At 43.8% G+C, this 22783-nt stretch overlaps 1 protein-coding gene across 1 annotated transcript in view; it reads right to left on the bottom strand.

Moving 5' to 3' along the window:
- Positions 1-3259: 3259 nt before the first annotated feature.
- TBC1D21 (TBC1 domain family member 21) overlaps positions 3260-22783 on the bottom strand; it is a 40987-nt gene continuing 21463 nt past the window's right edge. The window contains 5 exon segments of the mRNA XM_079953446.1: positions 3260-3329; positions 3686-3775; positions 5119-5235; positions 19920-20017; positions 21473-21569. Of these exon segments, the coding sequence (XP_079809572.1) occupies positions 3288-3329; positions 3686-3775; positions 5119-5235; positions 19920-20017; positions 21473-21569 (444 nt within the window). The 3' untranslated portion in view covers positions 3260-3287.

Below are 22783 nucleotides of genomic sequence, written 5' to 3'. Positions count from 1 at the left end.
TTTGTGTTTGGTGTGGAGAGAACAATCTGGCTCTTAATACGGCTAAGACCAAGGAATTGGTGGTGGATTACAGGAAAAAAAAGGCGGACATTCAGCCCTTGTATATCAAAGGGGAACGGGTGGAGAGGGTGGCGGAATTCAGGTTTTTGGGAGTGACTATCGATCAGGGCATGACTTGGAGCGCAAATACCATTGCTCTGGTGAAGAAGGCCCAGCAGAGAATTTATTTCCTCAGACTTTTAAAGAAGAACAATCTGAGTGAGAGACTGCTGGTGTCCTTCTACCGAGGCTCCATAGAGAGCATTCTCACATACTGTATTTGTGCCTGGTTCTCCAGTTGTACAGCTAGGAAGAGGAAGGTGCTCCAGAAGGTCATAACCACAGCCCAAAGGATTATTGGTCATCCTCTCCCATCTTTGGAAGAACTGTACGGTTCCCGTTGTCTTAGGAAAGCAAACAACATCCTGCAGGATGCATCTCACCCGGGATACAGTCTGTTTGCACTACTGCCTTCTGGCAGGAGATATAGAAACATCAAGTCAAGGACAAATAGACTGAAAAATAGTTTCTATCCAAGAGCTGTGGCCTTTTTAAATGCTGTAACTCGATAGTGTGACCTGGGAGTTTGATGGGTGTGGGTGTGGGTGTGGCTGGAATGTGGTTTGTTTGGTTGTTGTTGTTGTTTTGCTTTTGTTGTTTTTAAGGGATGGCATCCAATTTCGTTGCACTTGTGCAATGTTGCACTTGTGTAATGACAATAAAGAATCTATCTATCTATCTATCTATCCTAAGACACACTGAGTTACTCTAGCTCTAGAGCTGAGCAAGTCCTGGGGGGAATGTTGAGAAGGTGCCCCTCCCTTCCCTCCCGCTGCGTCTCCCTCTGTCGCATTTGATAAGTGTCAAATCAAGGTTCTACCGAGTCTGTCAAGGTCACTTTCAACATGTCACAGTTCGGCGGGCAGTCTCGCTCCACTTCGTTTGCAATTTTCTTCCTTTCGTGTTTGTTTATTTGGCTTTTAAGTAGCCAGGCGCCCACAGAAACCGATGCCTGCGCTTCCAGCTCGAGGAGAGGCTAGCAGGGCAGGAGGAACGAGCGGGCTGGGGGTGAGGAGGCCAATGGAAACATTTACTCGGCAAGGACCTGCTCCCATCTCCCTTCAAATGAAAGTGCACGTGATGGAGTCGGTTGGCGTTTCGTGCTACTTGAGAGCCGGAAAGGCTCAAAAGAAGTGCTGAAGTTTTTGTCCAGAGGACGGAAGCAGCTTGAATTGGGAAGCCACTTTTTGCCATGCTGCACCATTTTTTGGGGACAGGGGGCGGGCTGGTGTGGAGGACTCCCTGGTCCTGAATGGGGTAACTGTGCCCCTGAAGAACCAGGTGCACAGCCTGGGAGTCATTTTGGACTCACAGCTGTCCATGGAGGTGCAGGTCAAATCTGTGTCCAGGGCAGCTGTTTACCAGCTCCATCTGGTATGCTGGTTGACCCTACCTGCCTGTGGACTGTCTTGCCAGAGTGGTGCATGCTCTAGTTATCTCCCACTTGGACTAATGCAATGCGCTCTACATGGGGCTACCTTTGAAGGTGACCCGGAAACTGCAATTAATCCAGAATGCGGCAGCTAGACTGGTGATTGGGAGTGGCCGCCGGGACCACATAACACTGGTCCTGAGAGATCTGCATTGGCTCCCAGTACGTTTCCGAGCACAATTCAAAGTGTTGGTGTTGACCTTTAAAGCCCTAAATGGCCTTGGTCCTGAATACCTGAAGGAGCATCTCCACCCCCATTGTTCAGCCCAGAAACTGAGATCCAGCGCCGAGGGCCTTCTGGCAGTTCCCTCATTGTGAGAAGTGAGGTTACAGGGAAGTGAGACAGAGGGCCTTCTCGGCAGTGGCGCCCGCCCTGTGGAACACCCTCCCTTCAGATGCGAAGGAAATAAGCAGCTATCTTCTCTTTAAAAGACATCTGAAGGCAGTCCTGTTTGGGGAAGCTTTTAATATTTAATGCTGTATTGTTTTTAACAGTTGATTGGAAGCTGCTCAGAGTGGCTGGGGAAACTCAGCCAGATGGGCGGGGTATAAATAAATTATTATTATTATTATTATTATTATTATTATTATTATTATTATTAGACCCACTGGCTCAGCATTGGAGGTGTGGAACCTGTGGCCCTCCAAGCGTTGTTGGATTCCAACTCCCATCATCTCAGATGATAAACCATGCTGGCTGAGGCTGATGGGACTTGGAGTCCAATGACATCTGGAAAACCACAGTTTCCTCATCCCTGGTCTACATTGACAGGAACAGCTCTCTGGGGACTCAGGCAGAGATGGGTCCTTGCCACCACCTGATCCCTTTCTCAAAAGGAGGGCTGTTAACGTATTTCCAGGTAATCCTGCCATGGGGAAATGTGAAACAGAATCTTAAATAAAGTGGTGCATAGGAACAGAGGAAGCTGCTCTACCAGACCCTTGGAGCAGCCACCTTAGTGTTGTCCACTGTGACTTTCAGCCATCCTACCCGGAGAAGATATGGGACGCAGGTGGCGCTGTGGGTTAAAGCCTCAGCGCCTAGGGCTTGCCGATCGAAAGGTCGGCGGTTCGAATCCCTGCGGCGGGGTGCGCTCCCACTGCTCGGTCCCAGCGCCTGCCAACCTAGCAGCTCGAAAGCACCTCCGGGTGCAAGTAGATAAATAGGGACCGCTTACCAGCGGGAAGGTAAACGGCGTTTCCGTGTGCGGCTCTGGCTCTGGCTCTGGCCAGAGCAGCGATGTCACGCTGGCCACGTGACCCGGAAGTGTCTCCGGACAGCGCTGGCCCCCGGCCTCTTAAGTGAGATGGGCGCACAACCCCAGAGTCTGTCAAGACTGGCCCGTACGGGCAGGGGTACCTTTACCTTTACCTTTACCCGGAGAAGATAGGGATTGAATCTGGGGCCTTCTGCATGTGCAGAGTTACTCTGCCTCTGAACTCTGCCCATTCCTTATGCTTGGTAATGTTCAGTAGGGGAGCCAGCCCCATCACAGCTTCAACCATCTTTATGAACATGGTATCCTCTTAAGGATGGAATCTTTCTCACCATCTGCGGATCTGGTCTGGCTTCAACTAGCCTGATGCTCCACTTGGTGCTAAGTCAACAGTGCATGCAGTTAGTCTATCTTTCTTGCTCTGACCCACGTCAACAGGAGCAGAGAGAGGACATCTGCCCCCAGTTGATTTCCATTCTGTGTCACTAACACCACTCAGGCCACGTGACTCTTTCGACTTTTATAACAAGGCACCTTTATTACAGTGACAGACCAAAGAACTCCTTGAACTCCTTTGGAACCTGAGGACAAATGGAGGACACATCAGCAATATATATAACAAAGAGAATATATCATTGTTCACCTCCCACCACCCTTTTTTAAACTAGGGAAACTGCCTGAAGTGGCAGGGAACAAATGACCTCACAAAGGTCAACAGGGGTATTTGCACCAGCTGTACCCCCAACAGTGACATTTCTCAGGCTTTTGCCTGATTAGTAACAAAGTCTAGTTGTGTTTGAGTTTGAGCTGCCTTTGTTTGTTATTATGAGGACAGGCTTTTTTTTTTTTAAAGAAAAAGCTTAAGCCTGTGTATGGAATCCTTCTCCGAACCCAGAAATATTATATTAGGAGGAGAGTTCCAGTCCCCCTGCCTTACCTTATCTTTATATTTCAGGAGAACCTCATATGTGTTACAGGATTTGGAGATCAATTCATCGGCATCCAGATCCACAATGTTATTGCACAGCTGTAACAGAGGAAAAAAGTGACAGCTTATCAGTCACGCAGGCTTGCTGTTTCACAGATTATATTGCCATTTTTGTTTGGTTGCAAATGTATTTTAGTCTCTGATATGAAAATATTAAAATAGAAGAATAATGTTGAGTGATCAGTCGGCTCTAGCACCAGTGGGAAGCATCACTGGTGATGCCCGCCATCCTGCAGGATGGCACTGCCAACCCCTGGAGCCTCCCGACTCTGCTATTACTCTTCCTTGCTTTCATTGAGTCTCATTCACACATTACACCAAACACAGGTCCATGTGTTTGCATAAAAGGGTTAGACTTGTTGATTTGTACTACTCAACTATTGTGTGTTCAGACTGTGCACTCATTGATTGTTATATCTGAATTAAACTCAGAGCTTAGAAAGCTATTATTTAGGAACTAGTTTTCAAAATGTTTAAAAAGGAATTAATATTGGTTCCTTCACAAAATGAACTAGTCCATTCACATTTAGTTCACAGTTCAATTCAAGTTCATCCAAATGATCTTTGGCACTTTTTCCAGGGTCCAGGCTGTTACAATCTGCTGGGCTGATGTATAAAGCGTATTTAAGAATATTAATAAAACATTAAAACACACACACAGTGGAATGTGATCTGTTAATTTTCCCCAATTATTACAAACTTCACAGAATAATAAAATTGTAGAGTTGAAAGGGACAATGAGTATCATCTAGTTCAACTCCCCGCAATGCAGGAATCTTTTTGCCCAACATAGGGCTTGAACCAAAGAGTCTAAAGAGTAAAAATGCACATGTAAAAGAATGAACTTGAAGTTGATCTTGAAGGTGACCTTTATCAGATCAGGAGAGTAACCAACTGGCAGCAGCAGAGATCAAGAATCTGTGGCCCTCAAGATGTAGCTGGACAACAATTCCCATCATCCCTAACCATTGACCAGGCTGGCTGGGGTTGATGGGTGTTAAAGGTCAATAATATCCAGAGGGTTACAGGTTTCCTACCCCTTGTTTATAGCATGGTTGCTGAATACGGTTAGCTCGTATTGGTGCATTATAATCTTTGTGGCAGGCAGCAGCAAAGATCTAAAAGTTCCCTAGGTATGCTCCGTTGCTTTCCTTCCAACCCTACAACTTCACCATTCATTCATTCATTCATTCATTCATTCATTCATTCATTCAGGTATGTGTATGCCACTGTATCATAAAATATTAGGGCAGCATACAATGTTCACCAAGATTTTTGTAGGTAGCTTGCCTATGTGGGAATTCCAGGGTACCCTGGATTATAGTTCTGGTGCTTAAATCGCATCTCATGTAACTTTTAGGTGTCCTGATAGTCTGACTCACCATTAAAATGTCGTCTCCATTCATGTCTTCTCTGAGGATCTGATCTCTCACTGTCTGCAACATTGTGTAGGCTACAATCACTTGAAAGTTTCTGCAAGGCAACCCAGTCAGAAACACCTTGGAGGAGACCAACACAAGCTAGAATTAGGGGTGAATGGATCAGTCTATTCCCATCCTGTGTGTGCTCATTCATACATCTGTTCAATCTCTGCATTCATCTGTGATTTTTTTTCATTAAAAAAATTCTGAACTCTAATTTTGTATAGACAGAGATTTTTTTTAAAAAAAAAGTTAAAAGAAAAGTAAAATACCATCATTATAAATATTCTGGAAGGTGTTGTAACAAATGTTGCTTACACATGATCTATTGTTCTTGTGTGAACTATACATTTTGAATATTATCTTTAACATATTTTGTTGTTATACAGTATAACATCTAAAACAGCTTGTCCTGTGTTTGTGTATTTATTATGACATTTAAAAATTAGCTTATGCCACAGTTTTAACAAATCTTTGCACTTATTTAACATTCGTTCCCATATTTTCATATAATGGGATACATTATACCATAGAATTCTGTGCCAAATTCCTGGTCCCCATTCTTTTATAGAAGATGAAGAAGAAGAAGAAGAAGAGGAGGAGGAGGAGGAGGAGGAGGAGGAGGAGGAGGAGGAGGAGGAGGAGTTTGGGTTTGATCTCCCACTTTATCACTACCTGAAGGAGTCTCAAAGCGGCTAACATTCTCCTTTCCCTTCCTCCTGCACAACAAACACTCTGTGAAGTGAATGGGGCTGAGGGACTTCAAAGAAGTGTGACTAGCCCAAGGTCACCCAGCAGCTGCATGTGGAGGAGCAGAGATGCGAACCCGGTTCACCAGATTACGAGTCCACCGCTCTTAACCACTACACTACACTGGCTTGTCCCCCCACCCCAATAAGAACATATGGAGAACCTGCAGGATCAGGTCAATAGCCCATCTAGTCCAGCATTCTTTTCTCACAGGGACCAACCAGATGCCTGTGGGAAACCCATATGCAGAACCTGAGTATAAGACCACTCTCCCTTGCTGTGGTCTCCAGCAATTGGCATTCAGAAAGGCCTTCGACCCTGGAGCCAGGGCAAAAAATAAGGAAGGAAGGAAGGAAGGAAGGAAGGAAGGAAGGAAGGAAGGAGGTAAAGGACCCCTGGACGCTTCAGTCCAGTCAAAGGCAACTACGGGGTTGCGGCTCTCATCTCTCTTTCAGGCTGAGGGAGATGCTGTTTGTCCACAGACAGCTTTCCAGGTCATGTGGCCAGCAGCACTAAACCGCTTCTGGTGCAACGGAACCCCATGATGGAAACCAGAGTGCTCGGAAACACTGTTTACCTCCCCGACGCAGCAGTACCTATTTATCTACTTGCACTGGTGTGCTTTCGAAGTGCTAGGTTGGCAGGAGCTGGGGCAGAGCAATGGGGGCTCACCCCGTCACAGGGATTCGAACCACCGACCTTCTTATCGGCAAGCCCAAGAGGCTCAGTGGTTTAGACCACAGCGACAAAGCTAAAGGAGTAAAAGGGCTTGGTGAGCTGGGAGAGTCTGTGGCAGAGAGAAGTCCGGAATCAGAATCAGAGGAGGGAGTCGAAAAGGCAGAGAGTCTGGCTGGTGAAGAGGCACAGGTGTCTCCTGCTGCTGCGACAGCCTCCTCTCCTTGCTGGTCTCCCAGAACCCACAGAGGCATGAAGCGGGAGGAGCAGAGGACAGGCATGCTGGCGCAGTCTCAAATTGCTTGCAGAAACCCTGGGAGGGGAGGGCACTTAGGCCGCTGTGTGAAGGCAGGGACCTCCAGCCTCCACAACTGCCTCATAGGGGCAAGACCTACCAGAGAGAGCTGGTGTGCTCATTAGGGCTGACCCATGTAAGGAGCCACCTCAGTGGTTTAGACCACAGCACCACCTGTATCCATTATGGCTAGTAGGCATTGATTGGCCCGATCTTCCATGAAATCGTCTAATCCTCTTTTAAAGCCATCCAAGTTAGTGGCCTCACTGCCTCCTGTGCAAGCAAGTTCTAGAGTTTAACTGTGTTGCACTATGTGAAGAAGTCCTTTCTTTTCTCTGTCCTTAATCTTCCGTCATTCAGGTTCTAGTGTTGTGAGAGAGGGAGAACACCTTGCTCTATCTACTTTCTCAGTGCCACGCATAATTCCATAAACTTAGCATGTCACCTTTTCCTCGCTTGTTCTCTAATCTCAAATGCTTTAACCTCCTCTCGTAGGGGAGTCACTGCAATCCCTGGATTATTTTGATTGTCCTTTTCCGAATATGTGGCGACTAGAATGCTTCCTGCAACCCAAATATTTGCCACTTGCTGGTTGTTGTTGTTGTTGTTTTTTAAAATAGATCTGGGCAAAAGTTTTTATTTAAGTATGTGTTCTTTATCACTATACACATTTTAACACATTTCTGCAATTTTGGGCACACTTTGCTACATTTTGAGCTGAAAATTGTACCAAAAGATTCAGAGAAGTGTAAGATCTGAAGGATTATTCCATTTCACTCAGCACATTGGTCTGGGAGCTGCTGCAGATCAGATCAATTTGCACTGGAATGCCAGAAGCTGAATTCTTCCAGTGTACTTCACTAGAATCAGTGGATGTCATGGGGGAGCGGGCGAGGGAGAGGGCTTAGCATTTATTCTACTTTCTCTTCCCCATCAGTCATTTTAGGTTGACAGCAATGTGTGCGCCCAAGTGTTGTTTTGTGTAAGACATGCACTATGTCTGAAGGAGAAAGGATGACAACAAGGTGATATGAGCCACACTGCGATGCCCGGTTATTATAGAAGATGCCTGTTTTGTAACACCAGAAGATCACACTGCAAAGAATCTTATCCCTGACTTCTCAGGATCTGTATAGAAGGAGTAGTTCAGCACACCATTCAAGGAAGTGTCTAGTCTGACACACAGCTGGGTGCCAGCAGGAACCACAAGGCACCTAGAGCCTTAGAAAGGAGTCAATTTCCTCTGTAACTTCCTTTGTTTTTCTCCTGATTTGTTTTGCTCTGCGTGCCACTCATCCCAGATTCTGGTTTAACTAGGAAAACGGCAAGCAACAATTTCAGAATTGGAGCATGCCTCATTCACAGCTTTCCGTTCCTTCAGAGAAATTGCATCTCTTAGACCCTTCCCCTGTGCACAGGTGCATTGACAAAACACTGCAAAATGGCTCTCTTGGTGTGGTTGCACATCAAGAATGTTTTTTTTTTTTTGGGGGGGGGGAGGGGGCTTTGGTCCTGTGCATTAGTAAAACACCACACCAGAAGAATCTTCATTAGTTATTGCATTGCAACACAGAATTAGGTGAAGAAGGTGCAACTCTTTACCCACACTTTTGCCATGTGGGATGTATATTTTAAGAACTCACCTTATTTCTAGGATGCAATATGTTTTAAACTGCTTTTAATTTTATGTTTTAATTGTTGTAACCTCCCCTAGGACCTTAGGATGAAGGACAGCTTATTTATTATTGTTGTTATTAATAAGGCTTTTTTGTTCCACCTTTTATCTAGGCTTGCGTGTGAATTACCGTATTTTTTTGCTCTATAAAACTCACTTTTTCCCTCCTAAAAAGTAAGAGGAAATGTATGTGCGTCTTATGGAGCGAATGCAGGCTGCGCAGCTATCACAGAAGCCAGAATAGCAAGAGGGATTGCTGCTTTCACTGCGCAGCGATCCCTCTTGCTGTTCTGGCTTCTGAGATTCAGAATTTTTTTCTTCTCGTTTTCCTCCTCCAAAAACTAAGTGCGTCTTGTGGTCTGGTGCGTCTTATAGAGCGAAAAATACGGTAACCATGAAGGTTGGGGAGGAAGATGTGAATGCAACAGAGTCGCCAAAAGTTGTAGCAGAATGTGCATGCGGTGTGTGGCATATGCAACGTTTGGAGAGTTTAAAAACCAAGAAAAATTGAGAATTCTTAATGCATTGAATCTACTTTGGAAGCAAAGCCAGGCAATTCCAGAACTCTAAAATGCAGCGACAAAATTGGAAGATGAGAATCCTAGGTGTGGCTGTGACCGTTGTGGGTTTATCCTGCCACAATGAGGCCCACCTTCAAGATTTGGAGGAGACCAGATAACTTACTATTCAGGTGCTTTCCCTCCCCCATATTTTCCTTTCCCACTCCATGACCTGCCCAAGATTAGGATACTGAGTCACTGCAGCCTTCAGGAAGTGAAGCAAAGCCCTTTATGAACAGAAAAACTCAGATTTCCTGTGGAGCACAGACTGATCTGGGCTGAAAAGTTTTTTTCCGCATGCATATTTTTAAATAGAGCTTAGCTAAATCCAATTCTGCCACGTAGCCAGTACAACAGAGAAGGTGACCTTTGGTTATTTCTTAAGCAAGACAGAGGTAAGCGAAACCAGTGCAGGGAAAACAAATGTGGCATTATTTGGTGGAGGAAAGAGGGCAGGGACAAGGTTGCTTCTAAGGTAGGCTTCCTCAAACTCAGCTCTCCAGATGTTTGTGGCCTACAACTCCTATGATCCCTAGCTGGCAGGACCAGTGGTCAGGGATGATGGGAATTGTAGTCTCAAACAATTCCTGAGGGCTGAGTTTGAGGAAGCCTGTACTAAGGTCTCCTGTGGCTCAGGGGACGGGTGGTCTCAGCTGGTGCAGAAGGGGTGGAAGCTGTTAGGGGAGGGGTGGAGCCTAATGACACTTTCAGGAACATCTGGATTGGTGTGATGAACTACTGGACTGCAGGTGGTAGCTTCTCAGTAGATTCTTCATGCTCTGGATTGGCTCTGCCCATTCAGGCTGGTCATTGGATTTTGGGCAGGAGACAGTATAAAACAGGACTCCTGTTCCAGATGAGCTTTATTTGAGCAGGAATGTCTTCTTGTGCTCTAGTGTGCCCATGTTTCTTTGGTGGTTGTTTCGTTCTGGCTTGCTCCTTAGCTCTGCTTTCCAGTGAGTCCTTCAGCCCTGATTACTGGCTGGTTCCATGGCATAGCTGTCAACTTTTCCCTTTTCTTGCGAGGAATCCTATTCGGAATAAGGGAATTCCCCTTTAAAAAAGGGAAACGTTGACAGCTATGTTCCATGGTTATTAATTCAAGGTTCCTGGCTCATCCCAGACTTCTGCCTGTAACCCAACTATGACCAGCCCTGTCTTTAGCATATGCACCGCTAGGGTGCAAAGATCCACCCAGAACCCCCAAACTAACTTTTATTATGCTTATGTCAGACACCACGCTTATGCCTTATCTCTTGTTGTGAATGACAAGCGCCGTCATTGAGTTTGACAAGCGCTGCCGTTGTGAATGACAAGTGTGGTGCGTCTTTGGTAAATGAGCGCAGAAAGTTGAAAGTCCTTTAGTGAAACAGTAGGTGTACATTTCAGTAATACCTAGGTATATATGTGTCAGGGACTCAGCGGGAGCGCAGGGAGGAGAGGAGATGGAGAGCGAGGGGGAGCAATCCGAGGGCAGCGTAGGAGAAGATGACAGCAGCCCGATAGATTCCATGAGCCTCTCCAGCGAATCGGAAGATTCACAGAAGGGGGCGCCGATGGGCAGGGCAAGGGGCGACCCAAGGGGGACATCCCAGAAGCAAGGGGCCAGCGGGGACTCCCAGAGCAGCAGTTGGAAATCAGGACCAGCTTCCCCACCAGAGCGTAGTGGGGGGGAGGAGTCCCAGGTATCAGAGCCCACATATTCACCACCAGCGAGAGAAGATGAGTCAGGGTTGACCACGCCTCCATCGGAGAGCGAGGGAACGGTCAAGAGGAAAGTTGCAGGCTGGGCGCGCGCGCCAAGTTCAAAGGTACAGGCGAGCGGCACAGAAGGTAGCCCGGATAGGGAACCAGGTCCTAAAGCCCGCCGGAAGGAGGGGCAAGAATCGTCAGGGTCAGCGTCAGAGGAGTCCAGGAAGGATGAGACCCTAGCGGGCAGGAGGGCCCAGAGGAGAAAGGAACTTAGGAAGAGGTGGAGCAAGGCGAGAGTCTTAAACTGGTGTGGAAGGGGAGGAGACTCAGACGGGACTTCGCCGGTCTAAGGTCGAGACGTAGAGCTGCGCGCTGCGGCTTTAAAATGGAAACTGAACCTCAATAAAGACTTTTGTACATAACTACAGCCTAGCGTTGGTCCTCTGTGAGCTGGGACCTGGAGGCAGCTCTGACAATATGTATTTTGTTTTTCTAGCTTGATCAGCACCAGGCTCCCAGTACGTTTCCGAGCACAATTCAAAGTGTTGGTGCTGACCTTTAAAGCCCTAAATGGCCTCGGTCCAGTATACCTGAAGGAGCGTCTCCACCCCCATCGTTCTACCCGGACACTGAGGTCCAGCACCGAGGGCCTTCTGGCGGTTCCCTCACTGCGAGAAGCCAAGTTACAGGGAACCAGGCAGAGGGCCTTCTCGGTAGTGGCGCCCGCCCTGTGGAATGCCCTCCCACCAGATGTCAAAGAGAACAACAACTACCAGACTTTTAGAAGACATCTGAAGGCAGCCCTGTTTAGGGATGCTTTTAATGTTTGATGTATCATAGTATTTTAATATTCTTTTGGAAGCTGCCCAGAGTGGCTGGGGAGGCCCAGCCAGATGGGCGGGGTATAAATAATAAATTATTATTATTATTATTATTATTATTATTATTATTATTATTGTTATCATCAAAATTATTTATTATTTTGTAACAGGTAGACAGTTAAGAGCTTAGGCAACTTCAGCGGCGGGCGCCTGGCACCCCCCAGAATTCAGCACCTGGGTGCCGTGCATCCCTTGCACCCCCCGGGTAAAGACGGCCCTGACTATGACATGGGCAAAGGATTGCACATAGCTGGAACAAGCCTGACTTAAGGCATGTAGGAAGCTCAGTATTTGTCTGCACTGATTGGCAGAGAGACCTTCTACGTGCAAAGCATGTCACGGCTAAAAATTAGCCACTGTTTCTTTAATACAAAAGGAACTGAGTCAGCATGAGCCAGTGGCCTACAATGAATCGGCAAAGCCTGCATGACGCATACAACCTTTCACCTGTGTATGCCTGTATATACAGAGTGGTCATTGATGGTGTGTGTGGTGGGGGACTTCCGGTCGGCGCCAGCGCTTAATGGCGGTCCGAGCCTCGAGCTCCGAGGCAGGACTGCTCCGTTAGTTCGGGTCTTACCCGCTACGGCAAGCGGGGGACCCCTAAAATCACAGGCGCGGAGCCTGTGAACAAAGGAGATTCGGTGGGCACCCTTTGCGCCCCCCGGTACTGTGAGGGAGCCTTTTTAAAGGCTTCTGAGCGGCATCGGGGTAAGCGCGGTGCTGAGAGTCGTCACCCAGCTAGCGGAGTGAAGCCGCGTCGCCATGAGCGGAGAGCGCCGATTCCTTCCTGCAATTGGAATTTGACCACAACACCCGTGAGTAAGATTGGAAAAGTAACGGGACTTTAAAAAAAAACATTGGCTGAAAACGGGAAAGGCAAAAATTAAGGAAGTCTGCCTCCCCGGAACTGCAGAAGGAATAAAGCAACGAAAATCAAGCTGCACTTAAAGGGAACCTTTCTAATTTTTTTAAGCTGTCAAACTGACATCGGACTTAAAACCTCCCCCCAGATTGGCAGGAGAAGGGGGGAAGGGATTGGAACGTTGTTAATCTGCTGGAAAATTAATGGAAAATTAAGACCTTCCATTGCCAAATCCCTTGGGGTCGGGCTGCCCAAACAAGACACCGGGACGTGGACTGTCAAACTTTGAGAAGTGGGGACTTGTTTGCAAAAAAGTTATCGGACCTTAGATGTACTTTGCTGCATTTTGGCCACATAGAAAAATAGAGACATTACAATTTGGACATTGGAAACTTTTGGCTACTGTTATACTTCCTTGCTTCTTTGTTTTCTTCTATCTCTGCCATTTGGATACAATTGAATGCTCCCTCTAGAGGGCTCTATCTGAAACTGTTGCACTTGAAAAAGTAACAGTGGGATTTTCCACTTGGGAATCAACTCTGTGAAAACGACCTTGAGGATATGAGTGCCCCTACAGAAGAGATAGTAACAAGGCAGAAAGCAAAACAATCTCACAAGAAAAGGGCCTCTATATCAGGAACTGCAGCTGTGCAGGAAAAAACACCAGCTTCTATGGATCCTATGACTCAGGCTCTACTTAAAATAAATCAATCCCTGGAAGCATTGACAAAACTTTCGACAGAGAATTCTAAAAAATTAACAGAGTTGACAACAAGGTTGGATGTGAATACGGCTAGTGTTGCATCGAACACAGATTCTATAAATAGATTAATTCAGGAAAGTTCAGAAACACGAAAGATTGCAGAAAGTGCAAAAATAACGGCTGAAGAGACAAGGGAAAAATTTGGGCCTATTATTAAAAAAGTGAATGAGCATGATGCAGCCCTCTCCTTACTGGAACTTCAACGTAAAGAGAAGAATTTAAAATTTAGATTGGTGCCTGAAGGGGAAGGGGACAACCTTGTGAAATTTCTCACAGAGAACATCATAACTTTTTGGCAGGAGGAATGGGAGGAAGATGAGGAACTTGAGATAATATCAGCCTTTCGATTGGGTAGAAGGCAGGATAAAAAACCAAGGGACTGCCTAATTACATTGAGATCAAAAGAAGAAAGAGATAGAATATTGAATTTGCATTATCAAAAGGCATTGGTGATCCAAAATTGTCAGATACAGATTTTTAAGGACATTCCTAAATACATTTTAGAGGTGAGAACATATTACAAGAGTTTAGTAGACCTGCTGAAGAAAAACACTATACCATTCAGATGGGAGTTTCCACAAGGATTGTCCTTTAACTTTAATGGAAGGAAGATTAAAATAAAAACAATTCAGGACAAAGAACTATTTCTAGAGAAGTATCTGGAGGACCTGCAGAAAGGAACCGTGGAGGAGAGGGAACCACCCGATATAGCAAATTTGTCATTTGGACTTTCACTACCACCATCGGAGGAAGAGCAGAAGCTTGGAGCAGTTGGAGGAACAGCTACCTAAATACAAAATGTCTCTGCAACTCCTTAGTTGGAACTGTAATGGTTTGAACCTTCCTCGAAAAAGAAGACAGGTTTTTCACATTTTGAAGAAAGAACAATTAGACATAATATGTTTGCAAGAAACCCATATTGCCAGGATACACAGGAAATTATTAATAAATAAGAGACTCGGTCAAGAATTCATCTCATCAGACAAAGTAAAGAAAAGAGGTGTGGTGATCTATGCAAAGGAAAAGTTGGCTCCAAAATTAATATTTAAAGATGAACAAGGAAGATACCTGGCAATTGAAATACAAATTCAAGGAGAAAAGATATTAATTGTGGGAGTTTATGCCCCAAATGAAGGGAAGGCTGAATTTTTTAGGAAGTTGCATGAGACATTAGTTGACTTTTTAGATTATAAAATCCTAATGATGGGAGATATGAATGGAGTTGTCTCAACAAACATGGACAAAGCACAGAGACAAGTGATCTCGAAAGAAGGGAGACTACCAAGGATCTTTTTTGAAATGACTGAAACAATGGACTTGATTGACATTTGGAGAACAAAGAATCCTTTAGAGAGAGAGGGAACTTTCTTCTCAGAAGCAAAAATGACATGGACAAGAATAGACCAAATTTGGATTTCTAGTAGTCTGGCGTCAAGAACAAAAAAAGTAGAAATCTGCCCAAAAACGTGCTCCGACCATAATGCGGTCAAGATGGAGATGAAACTAACAACAACTGGTTCCTTTAGATGGAGAATGAATGACACCCTATTCAAGGACGAAGAGATCCATAAGAAGGCCCTTAAAACATTAAAAGATTACTTTGAGATCAACAGGAAAACAGATGTGGAAAAAAGAATAATTTGGGACGCAAGCAAAGCCGTGATGCGAGGTTTCCTAATTCAACAAAATTCTATTAAGAGGAAGCAACAAAATGAAAAGAAGGAAAATTTTTTAGAAAAAATAAAAGAAGGAGAGAAGAAGTTGAGGTCCAAACCAAAGTCTCATGAGATTTTGAGAGAAATAAAGTTTCATCAGATGCAATACATGGAACTCATGAACCAACAAATAGAATGGAAGATAAAGCAAATGAGACAAAAAACTTTTGAATCAGCGGATAAATGTGGGAAACTTCTGTCATGGCAATTGAAAAAAAGGCAGAAAATGAATACGGTAATAAGTTTAGAAATGGATGGAAAGATTATCCACAAATCCAACGAGATCAACAATTGTTTTCAAAGCTTTTTTAAGAAATTGTATGTACAAGGGCCAACCAACGAGCAAGAAATAGAAGAATTCATCAGAAAATACGGTTTACCAAAAATCTCAGAACAAAGTAAAAGGATCTTAAACGAGGAAATAACAGAACAAGAAATAGAGGGTGCCATTCAAAATATGAAATTGGGAAAATCACCAGGACCAGATGGCCTGACGGCCAAATACTACAAAATGCTGAAAGAATGGCTGATACAACCATTGAAGGAAGTTTGCAATGAAATTTTGAAGGGGAAAAAGGCACCTGAATCGTGGAAAGAGGCTTTCATCTCACTTATACCGAAAACAGAGACTGAGAAGAACCAGGTTAAAAACTACCGCCCTATATCTTTACTCAATGTGGATTACAAAATTTTTGCAGACATTTTGGCAAAAAGATTGAAAAGAGTGTTGGCAGAAGAGATTCATAAGGACCAAACAGGCTTTCTCCCAGGTAGACATATGTCAGACAATGTGAGGAACATTATAGACATTTTGGAGCTGCTGGACGTTGACATTAATAGGAAAGCAGTTTTGATTTTTGTGGACGCGGAGAAAGCCTTTGACAACATTTGTTGGACTTTTATGAAAAAGAATCTCCAAGGGATGTGGGTAGGACAAGGTTTTGAAAACGGTATAGGTGCAATATACTCTCAACAAAAGGCCAAATTAATTGTAAATAACGTGGTAACAGAAGAAATACCTATAGAAAAAGGTACACGACAGGGCTGCCCAATATCCCCTTTGCTTTTTATATCGGTCCTGGAGGTTTTGTTAAACATGATTAGAAAGGACCAGTTGGTTAAAGGAGTTCAGGTCGGAGTTAGACATTATAAATTAAGAGCATTTGCAGATGACCTAGTATTGACTTTGCAACAGCCAGACACTAGTACTAAAAGAGTATTAGAACTAATTGAAACATTTGGTCGAGTAGCAGGTTTTAAATTGAATAGACAAAAAACGAAAGTGTTGGAAAAAAATTTAACAATGGAAGAAAGAGAGAGTTTTCAGAATGAAACAGGTTTGGAAATTACAAAAAGGGTAAAATACCTGGGGGTAAACTTAACATCCAAGAATGTGAACTTATTTAAGGATAATTATGAAAAATGTTGGTCAGAAGTTAAAAAGGATCTGGAAATATGGTCAAGGCTGAAACTTTCCTTGTTAGGCCGAATCGCTACTATTAAGATGAATGTATTGCCTAGAATGCTGTTTTTATTCCAGACGTTGCAGATTGTGGACAAGATGGACTGTTTCAAGAAGTGGCAGAAAGACATATCAAAATTTGTCTGGCAGGGCAAAAAGCCCAGAATTAAATTTAAGATTTTAACTGATGCAAAGGATAGAGGGGGGTTTGCCCTGCCGGACTTAAGACTTTATTATGAATCAGCAGCTTTCTGCTGGTTGAAACACTGGCTACTTCTTGAGAATACTGACATTTTGGATCTGGAAGGGTATGACAACAGTTTTGGTTGGCATGCATATTTATGGTATGACAAGGTAAAGGTGTATAAAAGTTTTAAAAACCATATTGTAAGGAAAGCATTGTACAACGTTTGGATTAGATACAAAGATTTGTTGGAAAGTAAAACCCCTAGGTGGGTGTCACCAATGGAAGCTAGGGAAGTAAAAAAGCTTAATATGGATTCTAAATGGCCAAAATATCATGAGATCATAGAATACGATGGTGAAAGGGTGAAACTTCAGAGTTATGAGAAACTAAAACCTAAGGTTCGAGATTGGTTGCATTACTATCAGATAAATGAGACGTTTAAACAGGACAGGAAAATAGGATTTCAGAAAGAGAAGTCAAAATTAGAAACAGAATTGTTGGAACCCAATACTAAGAATTTATCAAGAATGTATAACTTGCTGTTAAAATGGAATACACAGGATGAAACGGTGAAATCAGCTATGATCAAATGGGCACAAGATATAGGTCATGATATCATGTTTGCTGACTGGGAACAATTATGGACCACCGGTATTAAATTTACTGCATGTAATGCTTTAAAAGAAAATATTATGAAAATGATCTACCGGTGGTACATGACCCCAGTCAAGCTAGCAAAGATTTATCATTTGCCTAATAATAAGTGTTGGAAATGTAATGAGACTGAAGGCACTTTCTACCACCTTTGGTGGACCTGCCCAAAGGTTAAAGCTTTCTGGGAAATGATCTATAATGAAATTAAGAAGGTCCTTAAGTGGACTTTTCCTAAGAAACCAGAGGCTTTCCTTTTGGGTATGGTGGGCCAAGTGGTGTTAAGAAAGGATAGGACTTTCTTTATGTATGCCACTACAGCAGCAAGAATTCTACTGGCAAAGTATTGGAAGACGCAAGAATTACCTACTCTGGAAGAATGGCAAACAAAGGTGATTGACTTTATGGGACTGGCCGAGATGACGGGCAGAATCCGGGACCAGGGGAAAGAGACAGTGGAAGAGGACTGGAAGAATTTCAAAATATATCTTAAAAATAATTGTAAAATTGAGGAATGTTAAGATGTCAGGGGGTAAGAAGTAAAGAATTGCAGCAGTAAACAAAAAAAAAACTTAAGAAATATTTACGAAAAGGAATTAAGACAATGGACTTAAGGGTTGCTAAAGAATTATTAAACAAGGATGCAGGGATGGGGAGGTATGGGGAAGTCAAAGAAAAAAGGTTATGAACCGATGAGTATGAAGTTATATTGTGTTATATTGCTGTTTATTATCTGTGTGGAAAATTAATAAAAATTATTATAAAAAAAAAAAAAAAAAAGATGGTGTGTGTGGTGGGTTGGTCGGATGGTGGAAAGCTGGTTGTGTTTGATATGTATAAAGCTGTCGGTCGTGGTTGTAGAAGATGACTTTTAAGAATAAAAGCAGCATTATTCTGCAAAGTACTCTTTCTCAAAGACCACACAAAGGAGGCAAAGTGTTATGTACTGAGTTGAATAGGATGCAAAAGGCAGGAATCTGATTGGTCCTAGAACAATAGGATTCAGAATGCAGCAGTCTGATTGGTCGTAGAACAATAGGCTCCAGAATGCAGCAGACTGATTGGTTCACAGGAGCCACCCAATCCAGCTCCAGGTGGAAGTGAATCCGCAACCTGATTGGCCTACAGGTGAATCCCGGAATTAGCCAATCACGTGGGGCCCATTGGGTAAATAATGTATATAAAGCAGACATTTTGGGGGAACTTCCATTCCTCCTCACCACTATGAGCTGAATAAAGAGCATGAAATCCACTCTCGACTCTGAGTATATTTCACAAAGGAGGTCAGAAGCTTTTCCTTTTCAAACACTGACAAAGCAGATGCCCCACCACTGGTCCACAGTCCTTCCTTTGCTTGGTTTCTTGGTGATAGAGACTGACAGACGTACGAGAAGAGGGGGTTACAAAAGGGAAAAAAAGAAACCTCTTAAGCCATAAGGAAATGAGCTTGTCCCTTTGATTCTGACCCTTCACCTGAAATTTTACTCCTTCCACTAGAGACCCATAGAAGAACCCTGAAACATTAAAAGATCAGGTCAAATTCTGAGGTCTGGCAATCCTAGGAAGGATAGGCAGCTTTTGCAATAAACTGCTAGAAGCCCAAAGACCCCTAGAGGAAGTGGCTAGAAGGCCAACCTGCTACAACAATAACACCAACGCAAATCCTAATGGCCTGGATTAATTGAGCTTCTTTGGAGATAGCGAAGAACTTTCCTTTCCCAACCCAGATGGAGCTTTGCCCTTTCACCTCCCTTCCACATAATTACCGGCAAACGGCTGGTGTGCAGAAGCCGACTCAGCAGGAAGGACAAACACAAGGGAAAAATTCTCTGCACATATTAATTGAAATAATAAAAGGCGCCGGGGTACAGGAGGGGCGGCTGAGGCTGCAAAACAAATGGCTGCTGTTCGGCGGGGTCAGAACATCCTGCTATAGCAGCAGTCCTGGCCTCCATTTGGGATTCGACTTAAAAAGGCAAAAAAAGAAAAAAAGATCTTTAAGAGGAGCTGTGGCGCAACCACTAATGCGCACCAGCTGTGTAGCTGGCAGTAATCACTGGCCAGCATCAGGGAGGCAACTGGCGCAGCACCATGGAGAGGCTGCTTCTCGTCTGGCAAGGCTGTCAAGCCCCCTAATTTTTGCCCAGAGAGTCAACAAAACGGAGAGAACTGCCAGCCGTAGTGAAACAGATTTTGCATTTAAAATCCACTGTGGCATCCGCTGCACAGAGAAGATTTTGCTCACTGGAATCTGAATGCAGGTTTCCAGGATTGTGCTGAGAATCTCCCTCTCCCTCCCTCCCTCCCTCTCTAGATATATATTCTCATTTAATTATGCATTTGCTTTAGGAACTGCCTCTCTATCACTGTTGCTCTTAGGAACGACATGTGGAAGCAATCTAAATCCAGTTAGCCAGCATGGTAGCAAGCAAAATATGCCAATGCATTAAGATGCACAGATGAAGCTGCCTTATACCAGGCGAGACGATTTGTCCATTTAGTCACCCAAACAGGTACTGAGGGGTGTTTTATATCCAGCATCTCTTCAGGAGCATAAACTTCCAGCCATGTACATAGCAAAAACCACTCACCTCCCAAAGTCTCCAGACATCGTCAAAAGACTTGAAAACTCGCTGGAAAAACAGGCAGAACCAAGGGAACAAGGACTGTACCACTCGACCTTTCTCTTCTAGAAATATTAAGGAAATGGAAGTTTAGAACCCATGAATTGTATCTCAACCCAGAGGGACTGGCTGGTTGCCCTAACAGAACAAATAGGTACCTTTGCACTCATCTAGTTCAACTTCCTGATCCATGTAGAATCTGCAGTGCAGTGCAGGATGTGACAACAATATCCCTGATAGGATGCCCTGTCAGCCAGCATCTGCTTAAGTACTGACAGCAAAGGAGAGCCCACCACCACTGGGGATACCTTCCTATTGTTGTTTTGTGAATCAATGATGCTGATGGCATCTTGGAACAGTGAGGTACAAGACTTCCTGTCCTGCTGCCTTCTGTGTTGAGGACAGAAGGTAGAAACATAGAATCATGTAGGTCATCTACTTAAGCTTCCTGCTCTATGAAGGAAATCCAGAGCTACAGTATTCTCAACAGATGGCTGTCCACCCTTGGCTTGAAGACCTTCAACCTTTTAGGCAAATTATTCCATTATCCAATTGCTCTTACCATGAACACATCTGTCTGTAGCTTTCCTTTGGGGAATTATAGGGACAGAACTACCCAAATCGTATAGAAATTTATTCATGTATGCAACTACAGCGGCAAGAATGTTACTTGCCCCAAAATGGAAAGATGAAGAAGTCCCAGCGAAAGAAGAATGGATACAAAAACTTATGGAATATGCAGAAATGGCGAAACTTACCGGAAATATAAGAAATCAAGATAACAAACTTGTTAAAAAAGAATGGAAATGGTTTGTGGAATACAGTGGTACCTCTAGTTACGAACATAATTCGTTCCGGAGGTCCGTTCTTAACCTGAAACTGTTCTTAACTAGAGGTGTGCTTTCACTAATGAGGCCTCTTGCTGCTGCTGCGCCACCGGCACACAATTTCCATTCTCATCCTGGGGCAAAGTTCTCAACTCAAGGTAACCCTTCCAGGTTAGCAGAGTTTGTAACCTGAAACATTTGTAACCTGAGGCGTTTGTAACTTGAGGTACCACTGAATTTACAAATAAACTGTAAACAGATAAGAACGTTGGCAGGATTGTTGTAATAACCTGCAGTTTTCTAAGAGTATATATTTACTCTTATGTATTTACTGAGTAAATTAAATTAATTTGGAATATGCAGGAAATATAAAAAATAATAATTTAAGGGACTGCAGAAAGAGGGTCAAGGAAGTTGAATTTTGAAATATTAAAATGATTGTAAAATTATTGAAATGTATAAAATTGAAAATAATAAATAAAAGAAAAGCAGGAAAAGAATCTGTTTCTGTAACAGGGACTCTTTGCACACATACGGTATCTTGGCCTGTATAACTTCTGACCCTTAAAGCCAACAATACTTTTCACTACCCATATATTGTGGCCTGCTAGAGTGGTTGGCAATCCCAAAACTGTTGCAGGCATGTTGATGTGGCATGATATCTGAAGAAACTGGCCAGGTGGCAGAACTTACCCAAATGCTTTGCAAAGGTTGGATCCATAAATGCAATCAAGGCTCTAAGCATGATCAGGTTTTTCTCCACTCCAACGTTCATAATGCAGCTATTCTCCTGGAAAACAAGAATCCTGGGCTGTGAAAATATTCAAAGGAGCATGATGAGGCCAGATGGCACAGGCTGGCTGCGTCCTGATCTTTCATAGGTCAGTCCACATGATGGGAATAAGTCCTCCCCAAGACACCCAGGAAACCAAAATATATAGTTGTTCCAGGGACACATTTGTACTCTGCCCAGACCTGTACGCGAAGAGCCCCTATTGTGGATATCTAGCAAAATGTGCTAGCTTCTGTTCCCCAGCACAGAATGTAGAACAGGCACTCCTGCACCTTTGCTTCAACAGAAAGTCCTTTGCCTCATTGCTCCAAGAGATTGTAACTGGAGCTGTGCACTGCCCCGTGTCTCCAGCATTACTTTGGAGTTCAGAGACCTTCCTACATCAAGCAAATGCACTCTTTAAAAAGACTTCCACCCCAAGCTTCCCATCCATCAGGACCCACAAGATGGCTTAACAAATATATAAATGAGTTAGAGCACATGAACCTTGTTGTATCAGAATACATGTCTATCGATAGGATCCAGCTTGCTGTTTCACACAGTGGCTTGGCTTGTGGAAGTCCACAAGCAGGGTATAAGCACAATTGCCTTGCTGCTCATCAACATACTGGTATTAAGTGGGATACTGTCTTCAAATAACTGAAGGGCGGCTGTTGTTGTTATTAGAACTGATATACGGAGGCAGTTCACAAGCAATAAAAGCACACAGCCAAATAATGAGTATCAAACCAATTATAAAAATACAGCTACCTGTAATTAAAATAAATAGTAAAACAACCACATTAAAACATCTATAATTAAAATACATTAACAAAGAAGCCAATTAAAATACATAGTAAAGAAGCCTATTAAAACAGTGTAACAGCAAAAACCACAATCAAAGCCAGGAATTCCAGCCAGGAGGTCAGGAGAATGCTTGTGTAAACATGTGTATTCAAGAGCCGGTGGAATGCCAATACTGATGGGGCCTCTCATATTTCAGCATGCAGTAGAAGATGGAATGGACTTATTATCAGCTGTTCCAGGACTAGAACTGAGGAGTAGAACTGGCTAGGAAGTCGTTTTCAGAAAATCTTCCTAATGGTAAGAGCTTTCTACCAGGGGAATGGATTGCATTAAGTGGGGATGGGGGCTCCCCATTGGTGCAAGCATTTAAACAGAGGCTGGATAGTCATCTCTCAGGGATTCTGTAGAATCCTGCACTGCAGACC

This window comes from Podarcis cretensis (assembly GCF_951804945.1).
Source record: "Podarcis cretensis genome assembly, chromosome: 14".
Lineage (NCBI taxonomy): Eukaryota > Metazoa > Chordata > Lepidosauria > Squamata > Lacertidae > Podarcis > Podarcis cretensis.
This window is presented reverse-complemented; position numbering and strand designations above follow the sequence as displayed.